At 40.1% G+C, this 20,324-nt stretch overlaps 1 protein-coding gene across 1 annotated transcript; it reads right to left on the reverse strand.

Moving 5' to 3' along the window:
* Positions 1-2,682: 2,682 nt before the first annotated feature.
* On the reverse strand, positions 2,683-12,291 carry MYF6 (myogenic factor 6). Its single transcript, XM_068276869.1, has 3 exons — positions 11,742-12,291; positions 5,754-5,844; positions 2,683-3,630 (listed from the first exon to the last, which is right to left on the reverse strand). The coding sequence occupies exons 1-3, from the start codon at positions 12,249-12,251 to the stop codon at positions 3,497-3,499; spliced, it is 735 nt and encodes a 244-aa protein (XP_068132970.1). The 5' UTR covers positions 12,252-12,291; the 3' UTR covers positions 2,683-3,496.
* Between the last annotated feature and the right edge of the window lie 8,033 nt (positions 12,292-20,324).

A 20,324-nucleotide genomic window follows, 5' to 3' on the forward strand; every position in this document is an offset into this window, starting at 1 on the left:
ACCTCATAGCCTTTTGATATCCCAGGTGAAAATTATTGCTGGGCTATCTGAGACTGGTTGCAGTATGTTTGTGCCCCTTGCTAGATACTAGTATCGTGATGTGACCCTGTTATGTGCTTCCTAGCAACCTCACTATTTTTAATCCACTGTCACCATGTATGTTCACTTAGTCCTGACCTACGAGACCTTGACGCCACCCATCTATGACCGGCCATCCCTATAGTTAGTTGTAAGTGCGGGAGGTTTTTACCGCAACTTGAAAAAGAGCGGTGGTAGGAGACTAATTTTCCTCCAGCCATTTTCCGTCTAAGTATTATGGTCTGATAAACCGTTTAAATATTACGGACCGCCACAGCCTTAACCAGTGTAGCACGGAAAAGTGCTCCGTTTGGCTGCTAACATGACGCGCTGCTTTAATTAGACAGCGCGTCATAAGCTTGATGGCAACGTCATACATGGGTTTTGTCTATTTAACAATATTGCAAACCAGCGTCCTGGTCTCCTAGGCTACAAGCCTTGCACCAAAGGAAGTGACGATCCCGGAAGGGGCGGGACTTATCCCGTCATTTACCGGAAGACTCACCTCCTCACTTTAGTGGAACGCGTGACCAAGCGTCAGACAGACGCGAAACGGCCGTCGCCCCACCTTTCAGTGCCTGCACCCACCTCCCGTACCACCGAACCTGCACCGAAGATATGTAAGAATTGGTTTATATCAGGTTGAACTGTTTTGCTACACATACAGTAATTTTGGATGTCTGTATCCTCAAGCATGAGCTGTCGCTGTTGATGATAATAAAATCATTCACTGGACGGAAGGTGCACGCAACAATTCCTTTTTTTCTGATATTTACACTCTAGATTGAGCAGTAGATCTTAAAGGTCCAACAGATAGAGGAAAAGAGTCAGGAACAATGGCTGGGAGACATGCTGGAGTCAACAAGAGAAATGAGATGTCTTAGTCCTCCAGACCACATTACGCCTATATAGAAAATATATCACTTATGGATAGAATTGCTATTAAACTGAGATTCCACTCTTGCTGAGAAAAAAAATGTTAGAAACAGTGCTGTAAATGTTTTTTTTATTTCGGAATGTAATGACATTATAATTTTGTATTCCATTTCAATTTGTAGCCAGCTTCTTGACCATGAGCTAAAGCTTATTTTCCTACGTGAAGATTACACTCTGTTTCAGTGCAGCCAGGCTGAATATTTTTTCCCTACATGAGTTCTTCTTAGTTTTTTTCAACACCTGCACTAATTAAGTGACTGGACATTGATTGCTTGCACTCTCTCAAGCTGGAAGACAGTGCTAGTGTGTGATGGGTAACTACAGTATGTGCCGAAAATCAAGACTATTTGGAATAAAGTGGTACATAAGGCTAAGTTCACACTGAATCTGTTGCAATGCACATACGGAACACCACAATGGCTTTCTAAATTAGCGTCTTCTGTTAATGCACGTGTAGCATTTTAAGGTTACAATGTCACTAGTCATTGGTAGCATGGGCATAACGTGCACAGTCTCTAGTAGCATTCCGCCATTATTACGACAGAATACAATGCACTGTGGATGTGTGAATGCGCTCAGTGCCTGATCACCACAGCACTTTGCTTTGCAATTATAACTCCTGTTATAGCGTAATACACATGGGCCCTTTTTCAATTTACTCTTTCTCCTAAGTCTTATCCTAGGAGGTAATTTTTCATTGTCTGTGTAAAATAACATATTAGCACTCTGCAATTGAAAAAGTAAAAGTACTATCAATATTATTCTGAGTATTTCCTTGCTTGCTGGTAACGTAAAAGGTATTTTATTAATAAGAGATGAAAATTCACATAGGAGAAAATTCAGGAGGAAATGTGAATTGAATAAAGGCCCATAGTGTGAAAATACCCTTATTCCAACAATGCACAGAGCCAGGGGCGTATCTGAGTAATATAGAGCCTATGGCAAAAACTGAAATTGCCCCCCCCCCATTCAGATCCCTCTTCCCCCCCCTAAAAACAACAACCCTTATCGTCTGCATGTGTTTAAGTTGCCTATGTTTTTTGGCTTGACATATTGCTAAAGTTACTTTTTTGGAAATATCTCTTCTTATTCCCTCTCTGTACTCTATTCTAACATTAAGCCAAGTGCACCCTACATACAAAAATTAAGTAACCATATTCTCCACATGACAGAACTAATCGAATTTGAGGTCTGAGTGACAAAGGGGGCCTGGGGGCTGGCATGGCGGCAAAGCACGGGGCAGGCGCAGCGGCACAACACAGAAGCAGGCATGGGGGTGCAGCACAGGAGCAGGCATGGTGCCCATGTTGCTGTGGCGCCCATGGCATGAGCCATGCCTGCATCCCTCTAGATACACCTCTGCACAGAGCTAAACACTAGGATTTGTGCTCATGCACATACACTCGCACACACACACGCTTGCACATACACGCACACAGATACTCATAAATATGCGCACACGCACACTCTCTCCCTCTTAAACATACACACTCACTCACGCACACACTCTCACAAACACACACTTACACGCACGCACACACACACAGACACACACACAGACACACACACACACACACACACACACACACACACAGACACACACACACTCACGCGCTATTTTAGAACTAAACAGTTCTAGCAGTACAAATCATTTCACTGAATACTTGATTTGAAAAACAAACATATCATTTATTTCAGCAAATAATGTTAATATACACCATAATAACTTTTAGCAAAGGAGGAAAAAAATCCCAGGATTTTAAAAAGACTGACTGAACCGCTAGTGAGTCCTTCAGTAACTGAATATCTCGGTGTTTGCAAGCCTAGCTTCTTACTCATGTTGTAAAAGAGCAGAGCTCGCCCCTGGCTGCAGAATGTGCTAAGCGCTATGTGATTGCAGAAATATCTCAGCAAGTCACATTGTTTTATTGTAATACCTCTAAATAGGCAAACCACTGACCAGGGAAACACAATCTGCTCTGATGATCTTATAAACAAGTCTAATATATAGATATTTATATATTATAGTACAGATTTCAAATAATAAATGATTGCTCGTGATTCATCATTCTGATATGTAAATATAAGTATATAAAATGATCTTTACTTACTGCAAAGATAGGAATGAATGTCTATTGAATAGAAAGGAAATTTGTTTTGGTTTATTTCATAAGAGTGAAAGTTTCAGATCAATATTTTTTCTTAACTGAAATACATTTGGAAGTATAAGAGAATATTTATAACTTTGCCATGTAGTTGAAATTACACTTTGAGGCATGTTTTCCATGAAGCTGCACAGAGAGCATTAAGAGCACTATTGATGTGATGATGAATGCTATAACCATTAATATCAAATCATTTGTAGAAGGCAAATTATTTGGCCTGATTTGGTGAGACTGGAAAGTCCATATTTTTGGAGTGTAGTGTCCATCAGTGACTAATATGTCTCTTGATGCTGGCAGTGGCAGATAGGCAGAATCTATCAAATGGGGTTACTGTTGTCTACCAGTTCCTGGATAGTGCATGGGAGCTTTGGCTCTTCGGATGATATACTGTCCACTATAGAGGAGAGGCACTGGAGGCTGCTGGAGGCTGAAGATTCGGGAACAGATCCTTCTGAAAAACAAATGTCAATGCCGGTGACAGATGCTTACAAGTCAGAGAGATTACAGCTGATTAACCACTTGAGGACCGTAGGCTTACACCCCCTAGTGACCAGGCTATTTTTTGCAATTTAGGCCAGTGCAGCTTTAAGGCCTCGCTGCAGGGGCGCACATCTCAGCACACAAGTGACCCCCCCTTTTCTGCCCACCAACAGCGATTTCTGTTGGTGGGCTCTGATCGCTCCAGTATTGTTTATTTTTTACAAATATTTATTGGTTTTTTTTATAAATAAACCTATTTTTTTAAATGCTCCCCCTGCCAGCCTATGACAGCGATCAGCTTCAGCCTATGACAGTGGATCGCTCCTGTCTACCCTAGAGGGACACGGCTGTCCCCAGTACAGCGCTGCCATGGATCGCAGCTCTGTACACAGTAAATAGACGATGGTTTTGCCATCTAACAGTCGATTGCCACTGGGAGACTGATGGCGGAGCGAAGCTCTGTCATCGAAGCGGAGATGCATCAACGCGCGCAATCTCCTGCAAAACCCCGCTTTAGGACTCGTTATGCGGTCCTGGGGCTGCCCCGAGATTACACCCATCAGCGTGACGCAGTCATCTAGAAGTTAAAGGAACACTATCATGAAAAACTGTAAAGTTTAAAATACGGTACATGCATATAAGTTGTACATTTCTCCCGGAGTAAAATGTACTATCAGTTTATTTTTTCCTATGTTGCTGTCACTTATGATAAAAGGTAAAATGTTGATAGATCCGACAAATTTTGGACTAGTACATCTACTCATTGGAGATTTTCAGTATTATCTTCATTCTTTACAAAAGCATTCCTTGGAAATAATCTATATAAAGTTGTAAGCCAGCTTCCCTACCGGTGTGCACACTATTTTGGCAGTTAGAGAGAGCAACTGTAGTTCAATAGGTGTGTTTGTAAATAAAAAAAATAGCTAAGAATCCCTTATGAGTATATGGACTAGTCCAAAACCTGACAGATTTGTCAGATTAGAAGGGTAGTCAGCACATCCCAAAAACGTATTTTATTGTAACTTGCAACATTAAAAAGCCAATGTTTCGGAGCCATGCAGGGCCCCTTTATCAAGGCATAAATTGCTCTAGGCTGCAGCTGCTCACTGGTGACACATCAGTGTTAGTGAGTGCTAAGAGGAGTTCTAACTTCCCATCTGATTGAGGTCTCTCCACCTTTGGGCGGCAGACAGATGGTTGCGTAGAGCAATTATGCCTTTATTAAGGGGCCCTATGTGGCTCTGAAACGTTGGCTTTTTAATATTGCAAATTACAATAAAATACATTTTGGGGATGTGTTGGCTATCCTTCTTCTAATGTTTCAAAAGCGACGTCAACCCCTTTTTTTCAGCTGAAGCACTCCAGTCACAAAAAGGCCTATTCCTGTTGTGAATGCGAGACACATCCTAAATATAGACAAGATCTGTCATATTTTCACTACCTACCGACATGGACATAGAGAAAAAAAGTAATTTATAGTATACTAGTAGACCTGAGCCCGTTTAAAAACAGGCTCTAGGTCCGTGTTCCTGGGCGCGCGCGCCCGCCAACGGACACGCGCACGCCTGCTCACCCACCACCGCACGTGACCGCCGCACATCCGGCCGCCTGCTCACACGCCACCCGCTGGACTCTCTGGCCCCGTCCCCGGCCTCCTGTCTCTGGGTCCGTGCTGCGCACATGCGCAGTGGGCAAAAGCACGGACAACGCTACACAGGGACAGGAGGCACGGACACAAGGGTTTTATTATAGAGGTTTTTACTCAGTGAGAAATGCACTTTTACACTTATTCATGTTTAACCATTTCAATTTTTTTCGTGATAGTTATTAATTATTTTAAATGCACAACAGTTTTTTTTCAAATAGTAAGATAAGCTAATGCTGTTACCTACGGAAACGTAAAATCATTTGATCGCATATATTAGCTGGCCTTTTAACAATGTTTCTTTGGAAAGCATCCAGTGTAGCTGGCAACCCTGTGGCTTTATGAGGAACACTTGACACCAGAATGGGAGGAAGGGTGGAGCTAAAGTGTGTAACTGTCTATCCAATGCATCAGCACAGCAAAAGACATTGGAGAAAGCATGGATTTACCTTCTTTGGGGTTCATTTCTGACATCGTGGAATGATTGGAAATTTTCTGCCAGTCAGTATGACAGCTGCTTAAGAAATCTTCTCTTGAGGCCTAAGTAAATGAGAAAGTGTAATAATATTACAATAAATACATACATCATATAAAATACTGTTCACAAGAACTATTTTATATTATAACAATTACATCTCTAGTGACCCAACTCACAATGAAATGCTGTTCATGAGGTATCAAAAGTAAACACAACAGAATATCAGGACATTGCTGTTTCATCCCATTCATTCATGTGCTAAACTAATTGTACTCTTTGAGGCATGCTTATGAAATGTGAAGTAGTATTTTACATTGGTGAACCAGATAAAATAATATGCTGAAAGAATGCTAATTGGCAAAATGGGTCAAACATGATGGCCTAAAGGTGATGAAAATGTAACATGAAGTTGACAAAAAAAAGTCTAAAAATATAAAAAAGGCAAATGTGGTGAAAAAGTGCCAACAAACAAGGTAAAAATAAGGGAAGGTAGACTGGGATTTTGGGGTTAGTTTATGCCCAGAGTGCTCACACTGAGTAAGGACGATCTAATGTGACCCGGGGAATCTTACCCAAAAGAGCACCTGACTTTGTGTGAATCATTGGGGTGAAAAACATCACGACCAGTATAGTGATGAGCCCAATTTCTTTTTCTGTTTTTACTTCCTTTTTTTTGGTGGTGGTGGTGGTGGTGTGTGTGTGTGGGGGGGGGGGGGAGGGTTTACACGTTTTCAAACTCAATAAAGCTAGAATAATCACTAATTTTAAATAACATATAAGAGGATAAAATTCAATTTTTGCCACTTTATAAACATGTTAGAGTTACTGATGATCAAGACAGCATAATCTTTTCAGGTAGTTTGATAGGCTAATGAAGAGAACATTGGAAAAAACACATAAAAATAGTGCAGTTGAAACTGACAAATGCAAGTGAAAAACATGCTACCAAGTGATGAAAACATAAATCCAGGCTTATGCTATAATTATGCCTCTCTGTCTTGACAAGTCTAAACATGCACTCAGGTAGTACCTCTCCATGAATGCCCGAGTAATAACGATACTGTCAAAAAGGATCACATGACATAAATTTCCAGCTATGATTTTAGGTACTGGATGTGAATGTTTGCAGATACTAATTAATTCTAGTACAGGATAGGATTAGCAAAGTGCTTATTAGGCTGGCTGGACTCTAACTTTAACCATAATTAAGAGTCATCTAAATACAGATGTCCCTGCCAATCAAATCCGTATTCTGATATTGCTTGTGCCTGAATGACGCTATGTTCCATCCTACACAACAGCATAGAGTCTTAAGGGGAATTTAGTAAAGAAAACATATAATAAGAAACAAGGACGTGAAGCTGTGTCTATGGCAAGCATTTGATCAGTGATCACATGCAGTGGTGGATGCTGAAAGAGAAAAGTTCATTACTTCACTGTCCATCATTGAATGTCCCCTATTAGTACACTCCCTATTTAGTGTTCTGTTCTGGACTAAAGCTACCCAAAAGCGATTTTTTTTTATTTTTATTGTTGTGTTGTTGCTTGTTTACAGATATCAGGCTGCCTTTTTTGTCAGGTACCTACCGTATGTGCTGATAACTATCATTTGCAAACACATCTCACGCCATTTCTGCAGATGCTTGGATGTCTTTGTATTAGGTATTTCAACAGTTTTAGCAGTTTTCAAACACTTTTCAGATGGTGATTTTCTTGAAACTGAAACACAATTACAGGAAAGGCTCAAACGCTGCATGCCTCATCTGTGACATTTTCCCTTCTCTAGCCTGCGTAGACTGATAAAAGAACTACCTGTGAAGGCCCGCTGAATGGTGCCAGAAAAATTAGGCCTTTGATTCTGTTTCGCTTTGAAAGGTTTTACTGGTTGCAGAATTCTGAAAATATGAATTTTAGGCTTATTAAGGTACCTAATGAATCGCTCATTAACACCTGACAGTGATAAAATAGAGCGTACCATATTAATGTATATCAGATGCAGAAAACATGGTTCCCATAAAATTGCTGTCAGATTTTACTTATGACTGCATATGTTCATTGCCACAAGGTTCATGTTGCTCACATAGCATTTACTTGTATGTTTTGCATATCATATAATACTATTAAAATCTGCACCTTAATTTCTTTCTGTATATTCCCGCCATATTGTATGGGTCGCTACTCTCAAACACCATGGGTGTGCACTGCCACTGAGCTATATAAACTACTCTGGCTATGGGCATCCAGAAAGTTCTTGGCTGTCTGGCATTGGTTTGGATGCTCAGTACTGTTGCATTCACTACTCTGGCTGTACAGTTGAAGAGGATTTCAGCCATGTCGTGTTTTTGGATACCCTTCTCTGATACTGAAACTACCTTAACTCTGCGTTTGGGCAACTAAGAAGGTTTCAATTTCAGCAGAGATGGACACTGGACACTGGAGATAAAGACCAAGATAATGAAAGATAGGTATCAGTTAGAGACATTGGGCCCCATATGCAATTCACCTTTTCTCCTGAGTTTTCTCCTAGGAGATAATTTTTCATCTTCAATTTAAAATAAGTTTAGCACTTTGCAATGGAATAACTACCAAAAAGTAGGTGAAACATTACTGTGAAAATTATTTTGAGTATTTGTTTGCTTGCTTATGGTACTTAACCAGTTCGGCCTATCTGGACGAGTTTCCTCGTCCAGATAGGCACTGCTGTTTTCCCTGCGTGGTGCGCGCGATCGGGCGCGCGCCCGCGTGCGCACCCGCCGCTAGCCCCCCGATCAGTGAATGGGAATATAATTCCCATTCACCGATCTAACTTCCCCGCAGAAATACCGACGCTTTCTCTCCAGAGAGCGCGGTATTTCTGCCCCCAGGAAACTTTTCCCCAGCATTTTAGTTCCTGGATGCGAGATCGTTCACATCCAGGACTTTTTTCACTGTGGCCATCTTGTGGCCAAATAGTAAACTGCACCCACATACATTTTTGATTTAAAAAAAAATATAATTTTACATTTAAAATTAGCAGTTTCCCTCCCACACCAAAAATTACCCACATACACTTTTTTTTTATTAAAAAAAAATACAATTAAAAAAAACCAAAAACAACATAAATAGTTACCCAAGGGTCTGAACTTTTTAATTATGCATGTCAAGAGAATATGTTATTATATTATTTAAAATTATAAGCTTATAAATAGGGATGGACGCAAATTGAAAAAATGCACCTTTATTTCTAAATGAAATATCGGCACCATAAATTGTGATAGGGACATCGTTTAAATGGTGTAAGAACCGGGACATATGGGCAAATAAAATACCTGTGTTTTAATTACGGTAGCGTATATTAATTTCAAACTATAATGGCCAAAAACTGAGAAATAATGAATTTTTTTCCGTTTTTTTTCTTATTCTTCCTGTTAAAATGCATTTACAGTAAAGTGGCTCTTAGCAAAATGTACCTCCCAAAGAAAGCCTAATTGGTGGCGGAAAAAACAAGATATAGATCAATTCATTGTGATAAGTAGCAATAAAGTTATAGGCAAATGAATGGGAGGTGAACGTTGCTCGGATGCATGAGATTTTCGGCACTGCGGCGCTGAACCGGTTAAGGTACAGTGTACTGGTTAAGGCTACTGCATTTGACATGGGAGACCAGGGTTCGCATCCTGGTTAGGGTCGGTACCTATTCAGTAAGGAGTTCAAGGCAAGACTCCCTAACACTGCAGGGTGGCCCCTTGAGTGTGCCCTTAGTGGCTGCAGCTCTTGAGCGATTTGAGTCAGACAGGAGAAAAGCACTATACAAATGTTCAGATTATTATTAAAAGGCATTTTATTTTAAGCATTTTATTTTTATTATTTTTATTAAAAGGCATTTTATTTTAATTCAGGTGAAAAGGTGAATTGCATATGGCCCTGGGTGTTAGTTAGGTCTATTTAGCTTTAAGCTAAGGCTAGCCAAGGTGTTTTCTTCAAGGAAGGATTTGTGTGTGTGTGTGGGGGGGGGGGGCAGGGGGGGTTTAAAGGGAAGAATTAAAGTTCTGTGGTAAGAAGTAGGTTTGACATCAACAAATGGGTAAATAAGACAAGGGAGGTTAAACTTAGGCCCCGGGAAAGGGTTTTTCTTCAAGGGGAAGGTCAGATTAAGGCATTGGTTGGAAGGGAGTGTTTGTGGGAGGTTAGCGTTAGGCAAACAATAAGTGACAAACATGAAAACTTGGAGCTGAAATGTGATGTCAGCGCCCAAACCACTAAGGCTGAACCCAAAGTACCCCACGGTTCAGAAGTCTGTATGACCCAGTCTATAAGTTTACTGGTCTGAATAGTGTAAAGATCATTTACTGCAGCACTTAAATGATATCCATGTTTACACAGAGTGTCAGAGTTTTGCTGTAGGACACTCTATAGAGTGGTCTTTGGCTATTTCTGCTACAACTGACAGGCTTGACATAAGTTTTCAAGACAGCTGCAGCAACAAACTCTTGGCCGAAGAATGGCTGAGCAGAACATACACTTCTCTTTCACAGCATAATATTGCAAGCTTTGTAAGCATTTTTTTTTATCACCGATTTATCATACTCTTGATGTGTGTTGAACATTTTTGACTGAAATGTGTGCTATGGAACTATTTAAATACATTCTTAGTTGTATACTTTGCAATGTTCACTGTTGTATTTCTTTTTATTGGAGTGTATGCTATACCATATGAACCATGTATGTGTACGTAGAGTTTTGCTGGTCCCATGCTACCCCCTCAACGTAAAGGAACCTTTTGCTGGGTTTAGGAGATTAAGCTGAGTTAAGACTCACAGGTCCCTACTCAATTAACTTTACTCCTGAGTTTTCTAACAAGAGATCTTTTCACACTTTATTAATAAAATATCTTTATACCCCGCCAGACAATGAAAACCTCATAAGTTGGATATTACTTTTTTACTCACTCTATAGTACTTTTTCAATTTTAAGTGTAAGAATTTGTGAAGTTCTTGCAATGTAAAACCCTAATTTACGATTTAAGAACAACTATTTAAGAACAACTCATTTAAGAACAACTATTTCAGCAGAATACTAGATTCAGAGTTCTCCCTTAAGACAGATTCTAGAGAACATAATTCTGATAATTTTAGTCAACATCTTGATTTTTAGAAAAGGTCAGCTAGCCTAGGACCTTATTTACTCCATGTGCAGACTGACTGACTCTGCCTGGGAATAGGAGGTAAAGTTGTTTTGTAGATAAGGCAATAAATGATCTCCTGGAAGAAAAGTTAGTAGAAAAGTTAAATGAATTGGAGCCATATATTTTTTTTTCCACTTTACTGGCATTGCATAATTGCTATGAGTTTTGTACTTTGGTAGAAAAAAAATAATTCTCGCACCCATATCCTTTAATATTGAAACGTAAATCTGAGAAGCACTGTAGAATTTTTGCAGTTAACTATTTTCCTTTGTAGAATGATTACATGCATTGCAATGGGTTATGCAACCCATTTGAAATGTGTTGTGTTGTTATAGATTATGCACTGTTCATCCTACTAGTCAGTTAAACTAGCCATCGACAGAGTACTCTAGTCTGTCGATGACAGGTTGGCAGCCGCTTCAGGAACCATGCCATTGTGCACTGCAGACATGCACACAGGCAATACATGCAGAAGCACAATATAATACGGTAGGTTAGCACGGGATAGTGCAGTTGTGAATGGAAGTGTTGGCCAATGTTTCCATAGACAATAAATGTACGAATGGATCATGTATAAAATAAAATAAATAAACAGCAGTTGCCCACCAGATGAAAAAAAAGTCTCGCAAATTGGTTTCCCAAATGGGATGATTTCCTATTCAGCTGTTCCGAGTAATGTGCCTATGATCAACTTCACCTCTAAATATTAGTGTTCTTTTCATTTTTTTCAGTGATTAATTTTAAGAAGAACTAGAAGGACTGATGTCACTTAGCACACTCGTCACACTTGCTTACATTGACTTCCTTAGGGCTATACGTGAAAGGTTCATCTGCCTTCTGGGGCTTGTCCTGTTGATCCAAGTTGTGGAGAAGGTCCTGAAGCCTCTCTATATAATTTATTGCACTTCGCAGGATTTCAACTTTGGGGAGTCTCTGGCTGGGGTTGGCAACAGTCCTTCTTTTCAGAGCCTCAAATGCTTCATTAATTTTCTTTAATCTTCTCCTCTCTCGTAAAGTGGCTGCTTTCCTCCTGTCCGTTGGGGCTGACTTGCGCTTACATGTCTTACAAGCCCAGATCAAACATTGTCCTGGACAGTGGGTCTGTAGACCAGGTGGGGCTAAAACGTGTTCCTCTCCACTGCTGTCACTTCCAGCCTCTCCTGGCAGCTGATCTTGACATGGGGATAATGTGCCTTCACTACCTGGATACAAAGGAGAGCCATCTGCCATTTCCAGTTGTTGTAGGGCTCCATTATCTCCTTCAAAATAAAAGAAATAGGAGCTGGTTTCAAAAAGGTCCATCATTATGCTTTGCCCCTGGTTACTGAGGCTGCCTGGGTGAAACGTTGTGCTCAAAACAGCACAGCCCTAAGGAATTTAATTAGCACAGTGACATAAGTCTGTGTCTTTATATAGCTACTGAAACTCTATCCAACTTTTATCTGTCGCAGTGCATCACCCTCCAAAACTGATTTCAAGAGTCTCCTGGGTGTAGCCCTGTCAGCTGTAACAGCCATGGTTTTCAAATTCCCCTTCAAGGTTAAACAGGAAGAAGATGGAAATGGCTGTTTTCAGAGCTGACATTAGTTTGTTATAAATAAAGAAGTGAAAATATATATAAAATATTATAAAATCCACCCTACCGGCATTTTACTTCTTCACTTCTGCAGTTCAAATGTACTCGGCTCTAGCAAACTAACTTTTTGATGTGAAATAGAACAAAAAATTTGCATCTATATCTGTGGAGATGCCAGCTCATGTGCTCCTTTGGAGGCATATATTCAGGGCACCCCATTGATAGATCCGGGTTAGTGCCCCGATCTCCCTCCCAATACGCGCCTTGTATGCAGTCTGCCGCTCACAAGTATGCCGGTGTGGAAATGTGAACCGTGGTGTGGCTTTCTTACTAGTGCGATCCAATTGCTCTGCAATCGGCAAATGCGCTGCATGCTGTATTTTTGGTGTGATATTGTTCATCCTGATTCAATAGGACTTACATAAATAATCAAAGAGCAAGCACAGAGGAAAAGTGATTGCATTCCTGTGGGCTGTGGGTTTTATCATTTGAAGGGTCACGGCCCCTCACATATTTATCATAAACAAGCAGACAAACACCTGAGACTGAATGATTTACAAAAAACATCCTTTATTATATAATATTCATTAGAAGTCAATGGATCAAAATTCCATATTTTGACGCCAAGATTTTAAGCATCTTTCCAGCTAAACATTTATCAGTCTTATGACCTCCTTCTCCCTTCCAAAAGATGTAAGCCTGGTACACACTTTCAATTGTGATTGCCCAATCACTGACCAATTTTACCACCCCCATGTAGTATGAGAGTTTACCTCCCCAATTTGCACATAGTATTCAATATCTGTTGACCCTCATAGTACATGGAGATGGTAAAATTGGTCAGTGATTAACCAATCATAATTGAAAATATGTTCCAGGAATAAGCCTGGTACACATCTTCAATTTTGATTGGCCAATGATTCACCAATTTTGACACTTTCATGTACATAGTGTGAGAATTTACCTACACACTCTGTTCATAGTATTCAAAATCTGTTGGCCCTCATGCTACATGGAGATGGTAAAATTGGTTTGTGATTGAGGTGTGCACCAGGCTTAAGGGTGTGTACACACATTCAATTTTGATTGCAAATGACTGGATAACTTACCACCTCTATGTAGCTGCATTATCTACTGCATCAATTGCATTATCTACGCGGCATCAATTGCACTCTCACTTTATACAAAACTTTAAAAACTTTAAAAATAATTCAACTCAGCAACAAATAACAGACAGGATCTCTCCTTCAGGACCCTCCCCCCTTTCCCCCCTTCCCTTCCCCTCCAGTGTTATTTCCTTCTTGATACCTAACTCTAATTTCCCGCTTACATGCAGTCCTTCCTCATGCCTTACCCTAACCTCCTAAACCTAATTGTTGTATGAAATCTTCCCTGACATATTATAATCTAGCCGAACTCTAATGCCTAGTTGTGGGATAGGGTAGGGTACACAAATCTGGCAACCAAACCACATAGCTGCTAACTTCAATTTGCAGGCCTGGTATGCACTACCCCCCCCTCCCCCCCATCTGCTTGCACATGGGGATGGGGAGAGCTACTACAAGCAGTAGTAGCAGGTGCCTGACCGTTGCTGTTCACTGGTGACCTAAGGCATTTTTACGAAGTTTTGTAAGGTGAGAGTCTACGATTGATAGTCTATTGGGAAGAGGTGTGAGGCCACAGTATTTATAAAAATATTAGCTGGATAAAATGGGTCTCTTTTAACGTTTTCAGCAATATTGTTGAAAATGTTACTCGTGGCCACTCTCTGTGCATGTGCATGTAACACAGTCACTTGTGCACAGCTTTTTCATCTGAAGAGTAGGGCCTGTAGCACAGGAAGGGGAAAAAAGTGAGCCCCCTTCACCCTGGAAAAAGCCCCTCCCCAGTGACTGCAGGAGCTTTTCTCCTGGTAATTAGGCTATTGCAATCAAAGCCATCAGCTGTCAGTTTAAGAGAGTCTGAAGCTTCTTTAAAAATCCGTTTTACCTCTTATTTATGTTAAGGATCATTGGCAGACTTAAAACGCACATAATTCGTGGCCGCACGAGGGTTTTATCACCCTGAAATCCCCAGGGCAAAAACGGGGGAGCATTTCCTGGTAGAGGCAGAGCTTTCTGCAGTAGCTCTGCCTCTCCTCGCATCAATGCCTGCTGATCGCTGCCTCTCCCTGCCCCACTCAGTCTTCTTTCGCTGAGAGGGGCGGGAGAGAGTCAGAGATCCACGGTGGATTGGCCTGAATGGAGGCAGAGCTACAGCGCTAAGCTCTGCCTCCCTGGGCAGCAAAATCCACGACCAAGAAAGTCGTGGATTTTTGCCCTAGGATTTGAGGGTGATAAAACCCTCGTTCGACCGCGGGATAGCTGCGTTTTAGATCTGCCATTGATCCTTAACATAAATAAGAGGTAAAAACTGATTTTTAAAGAGGCTTCAGATTAAACAGTACATGTAATGACTAGTAGAACATAAAAAATATTCAGGATACCACGTTTTATGTTAATCAATCCTGGTATCCTAGCAGGACTTAAAAGCATTCTTTAGTATACCCATTTTTATGTTTAATTATCCTGGTTTCAGCATCAGAAATGCTTCTGATAATTATATATTGCTGTAAATTGTCCTGCAGCCCACCTTCCCAGTGATGCTCAACTTGGCTATGCAGCCTTCTGCCCCAAGAGCACTCTGGGAAATCAACTGACACTCCTGCTCACTACACTGAGGGGACAAAAAAAATCACACAGCAATTTACCTTGCCAGCAGTAAAAATGCCAGCACCACAGATACATGTTAGAATGGAAATATGAGTTAGGTGATATTTTACACTGGGAAAACATTGACCAATAATTTCTAAATTAACATGTGAAAAAAACATAAGCAATTTTATTCATCAAGTTAAATTAAATAAAGTTCCTCTTTATTTGGAAACCACAATAAAAACCCAAAAAGAGAGTCTAACTTTTTTCTATTCTGTCCAAAACTAAAATAAAAAAAAAGATTATGTTTGATAATGAAAAATAAGTAATGCACTGCAGCCAAAAATTCACACCGTGGCTTTAACCTGAAAAAAAACAACAACAGTGAGGCATACTTTCCAAAAAAAGTATGCCTCAGTTCCGGAATACATGGCCGCGTTGCTGTGCTGAGACCTGCTGCACTACGATGCACCACATACCACATAATGGTCCATATGCAGTTACCTTCTTCTCCTGAGGAGATCATTTTTATCTTAAAATAACTTTTCAGCATTTTACAATTGACAAAGAATCCAATGTTGGTAAAAAAAAATAAAAAAAAAATATTGTGTGTATTTTCTTGCTTGCTGGTGGTTTAAAATGCATTTTATGCCAAGGTGTGAAAATATCACCTGGGAAAAAACTCAGGAAAAAAAGTGAATTGCACAAGAACCTCAGTGTGATAGCCTCATAGGGCTATCATTGCTTCTGTGACGGGATGTGGTATTTGCAGCAGTTGGGGCATGTGGAGATGCAGTAAGGCTTTGTTCACACATAAATCTGTACATTTTTGGTCCAGTTTTCCAGTTCAGTCCTCTCTTCTCCTGTCAGTTTTTGCATCAGTTTTCTATCAGTTTTACATGACTGGACTGGAAATGTACACCTTTTATGTGTGAACACACCCATGGAAACACATACAAAACTGACAGAAGAGGACTGGACACCTTTTTATGTGTGAACCAAGTGTAAAAGGGGCCTTATATTGTGAAACATGCAGCAATGCCAAATGTTTTATGTGGACATGTATATACTTATGCATGTTAATATTACGTTTATACATAAAAAACGGGCTCTAGGTCTGTCACCACCGCCACATGTCAGCAAGCATGCGCATGCCCCGCCGTGCACGCACCTTCTCGCCGCGCGCTCACACACACACCCGCCCCCAGCTGGCCCTCTAGCCCGTCCTGCTCCTGCTCCTGTCCTGCTCCTGTCCCAGGCATTCCATGCGGCACATGCGCAGTAGTGCAAATGCACGGACACACACACACAGGGAAAGGACGCAGAGACACTTAGGTATTATTATATAGAATATGTTTACATATCTGGAAATACAAATGAACAAATTACGTTTCTATTGCACTTAGTATTATACTTCAGGTCTTGTACCATTTGTATTTGGAGATTTCTATCATAATGCTATGGATTTCTTAATGGGGAACATTTATCTTAGAAAGTGTAAAACATGCAATGTTCTCGGGTTTGTTGTTCCATAGTCATAACACCATGCAGGGAAATCGGGAAAGTGATATTAGCCTGAATGTCCCACACATCCTGTGTCTGCAGCTGCCAACTGGCAAGTTTTACAGTTCCTTCAGCATGACCTCACAACATCAAACCTACACTAAGACCATGGCATTGCTACAATCTTGCCAATATAAGAGGCATTATAATACGGTTTGTGCTCAAATGTGGAAATGTCTAGAAACTTGAAAATATATTTTCTAACTGAAAAAAGAGAAGATCCCCGACACATAGATGAAAGTTTGCTTTTATGGTAATTTGCTATTCCAAACATAAGCACTGCAGTGGTACATATAATGTACTCATTTGTTATTGGTATAGTGTATGTAAATCATTATGGGGTTGTTCCATCTGTGTAATCTGCAGATACCACACTTTACAAATTCATTCAATTAAGGTGAATTTTATCTTACATTCAAGCAGGTTCATCAACACATGAATCATTTAAAAATAGCGCAAGTTAAAAGGGGCGTGGCTATTTCTTCAATTTATTTTATCTGCTATAAACCTTTCATGGCGTGTTTTTTTCGGTACCACGTTTAAGCAAAAAAGCTACGGTATGTTGTAATAAAGGCAAATTTTGCATTGGGGGAATCGGTACGGTTTGGCATCGGCAGAGGGATGACTCATGTGAGAACAGGATTAGATTAGATGTTAGTTAAATAATGGTAACAATTACTGATATTTGACTATCGGAATTATGCAGTGACAATAGTGAAATATCAGTAATTTGCTTATGTTCCACTTGTTTAAAAGAGGCGCCCACACTTGCGATTGCTACTAACTTAGCCACATTGTATTGACCTGAGGAGGTGGACCAGTACCCGTGAAACGCGTTTTCTTTTTTGTGCATCATTAAAATGACTTTCTACCTATTAGGCTTGCTCATTGACAGAGATAAGAATATATCATTCCTATACCTACTATTTAAAGTAAAGATATTCATTGGGTGGCCCTACAAGTTTTTTTTATCTCAGACTAGGGATATGTCATAATAGAATATCGGGAACACTAAAATCAGATGAACCAAACGAATGGAGTTTTTAACAGCTCTATTATGAGATTCAGAAACCACCTATGATAAAATATGGGATCCATGGGAAACATACTTCTTGAACTATATGCCCCCATGATTGAACTGGAAGTTTGAATGGTAACGGGGACCTGAGGAAATTATACCTTAAACATCAACTATTAAACGGAAAGACAGACCCACACAAATAGACCTTCTCCTCCTAGTTCTATTTTTCTCCTTATTCTCTCTAAGTTTTATTTTTCTCTCAATATACATCTCCTTCTCTTTTGCTTTACAATGTTAATAACACTCCTTAAGGCTGTTTATAGCACCAAGGTACAAATAGAAATCGACACTGTTAGAAGGACGATAAAATATCATAACCTCTGATATATATGTACCTCTCTTGTTTACAGAATCCTATATATGTGTATATAGTTGCATATGTATAGTGATCACTCAATGTTTCTGATCTAGCTGTTTATGCTTTGTGAATTCACTTAATAAAAATTTTGTGTTAAACGAAAAAAAAAGAATATCGGGAACATTTCACGATATTCTACAAATGGTATAAGTAGATAGTAGAATATTGGTTAATTTGCTGATATTCTACTAACCAATAAACTGCGGTCTTTTAAAAACACGGCTTTTATAAATGAATGCATCACTTGTTATCTGATTTGAGCAAGGTGCTGAACATTTTGTACAGCTATTGTACAGCTATTATTCTGCATCGATATATATATACAAAGTGGGCTGGCACCACAGAATAAAAATAAGCTCTGTATTGAAATGCCATTAAAATGACATAATAGTCAAAAAAAATAGGCTTTTGACTATTATGTCATTTTAATGGCATTTCAATAAAGAGCTTATTTTTATTCTGTGCTGTGGTGCCAGCCCTTTTTGTATGCATGCTATATGGGCCTCATTGGTACTGAGACCTTTGGCTTGGGCACGCAGGAATTTCTCCTTTTACTGAGTGCTCCTCCACTCCACGATTTTTGCAGATATATATGTATGTATATATATATATATATATATATATATATATATATATATATATAGTACTTATCCGTTAGCCAGGCGCATCCGGCAGGTGGCGCTGTTGATCTTAATTCCAATCATAATTACTTCACGTCAACCTGTGAATGTAAACGCCGGATGCGCCCGGCTTAAACAGATCAAGCCGCCGGCTTGCTTCGTGTCTCGCTCTTCTCCCCCTCTTGCCCTCTCTCCTATAGAACACTGGGGAGGGGACATGCGTGTCCCCCCAGAGTCGTTCGTCGCAATGCCGCGACGAACGACTCTGGGGGGACACGCATGTCCCCTCCCCAAGGCTCATACGAGAGAGGGCAAAAGGGGGAGGAGAGCAAGACACTCACGAAGCAAGCCGGCGGCTTGATCTGTTGACGTGAAGTAATTATGATTGGAATTAACATCAACAGCACCACCTGTCGGATGCGCCCGGCTAACGGATAAGTACCATATATATTTTTTTTGTACAAAAATTTTATAAAACAAAAAAAAGGTTTCCTCTATCTCTTCCAATAATACCAATGGGATCTCCTTCTGATATGTTTCTCCAACCACTTTTCATTGCTGATGGACACAGAAACAGTAATTAATAGTCAAGGGATTTTGGTGTTCCCTGATTACCCTGATAATAGAGCAATCAGACAACAGCCCCATACCCTGGGTAGAGAGTATATGATCACTTACTTGTCAAAGCGATCACCGCATAGCCCCTGCCTTTTAATTACTGGTCAGCATCAACAGCTTGCAGACGTCCAATGACAATCAGCGCTGGGGTTGCAGGTGGAAAGGAATTGCCAACCCTGCTTGCAAGGCAACTGAGTTATATTTATTTTACGTTAGGAAAGCACAGCTTGGCAGTGTAATATCAATTAACACCTGCTTCCTACAGATCTAACTCTCAGGCCTGGAACCTACTATGAATTACAAATCGGTAGCGCAATTGCTAGCATTTTTAATTAGCAATTCCTAAGCGAGTTCATGAGCAACTACAGCGATTTTAAAAACTGTATGCTTTTTGCCAGCGATAGTGATAGCGATTTGCGATTAGAGGTTTTAATTCTGATTGGTGCTTTCAATTTATTATAATTTTTTTACACTTTGCAGTAATTTAAAATTGCACACAAATCGCTATGTGTAGCAATTCATGAGTGATTTGCCAGCGCTTCAATACTTTATATTGAAGCGCAAACGCTCCCAAAATACTGCATGTCCTGCGATTGCAGTTTTGCTAATCGCAATGACTACTGTGGAATTTGTTACATTTATTTACATTGGCAGAGCGTTTAGGGAAATCGCTAGCGATTTAAAGCGCTCCCTAAACGCTCAAAAAAGTGCTCTAGTAGGTTCCAGGCATTAGTGCTCAAACTCACTAGAAGCCTTTTCTAAGCGCTAGTGATTTGAAAACGCTTTTGCTAATGCAAGTGGGATCACACCCATAGCATTACATTAGCAAGAGTTTTTCAAATCACAAAGCGCTCAGAAAAGTGCTCCAA

This window comes from Hyperolius riggenbachi, chromosome 3, assembly GCF_040937935.1.
Source record: "Hyperolius riggenbachi isolate aHypRig1 chromosome 3, aHypRig1.pri, whole genome shotgun sequence".
Taxonomy (NCBI): Eukaryota; Metazoa; Chordata; class Amphibia; order Anura; family Hyperoliidae; genus Hyperolius; species Hyperolius riggenbachi.

Excerpts from the sequence above, each read along its gene's own strand:
- MYF6 (XM_068276869.1), bottom strand. The coding sequence starts at position 12,251 with ATGATGGACCTTTTTGAAACCAGCTCCTATTTCTTTTATTTTGAAGGA. Across the intron at positions 5,845-11,741 it reads ATAGCCCTAAGGAAGTCAAT|GCCTCAAGAGAAGATTTCTT; the intron begins GTAAGCAAGTGT and ends TCATTTACTTAG. Across the intron at positions 3,631-5,753 it reads AGAAATGAACCCCAAAGAAG|AAGGATCTGTTCCCGAATCT; the intron begins GTAAATCCATGC and ends TTTGTTTTTCAG.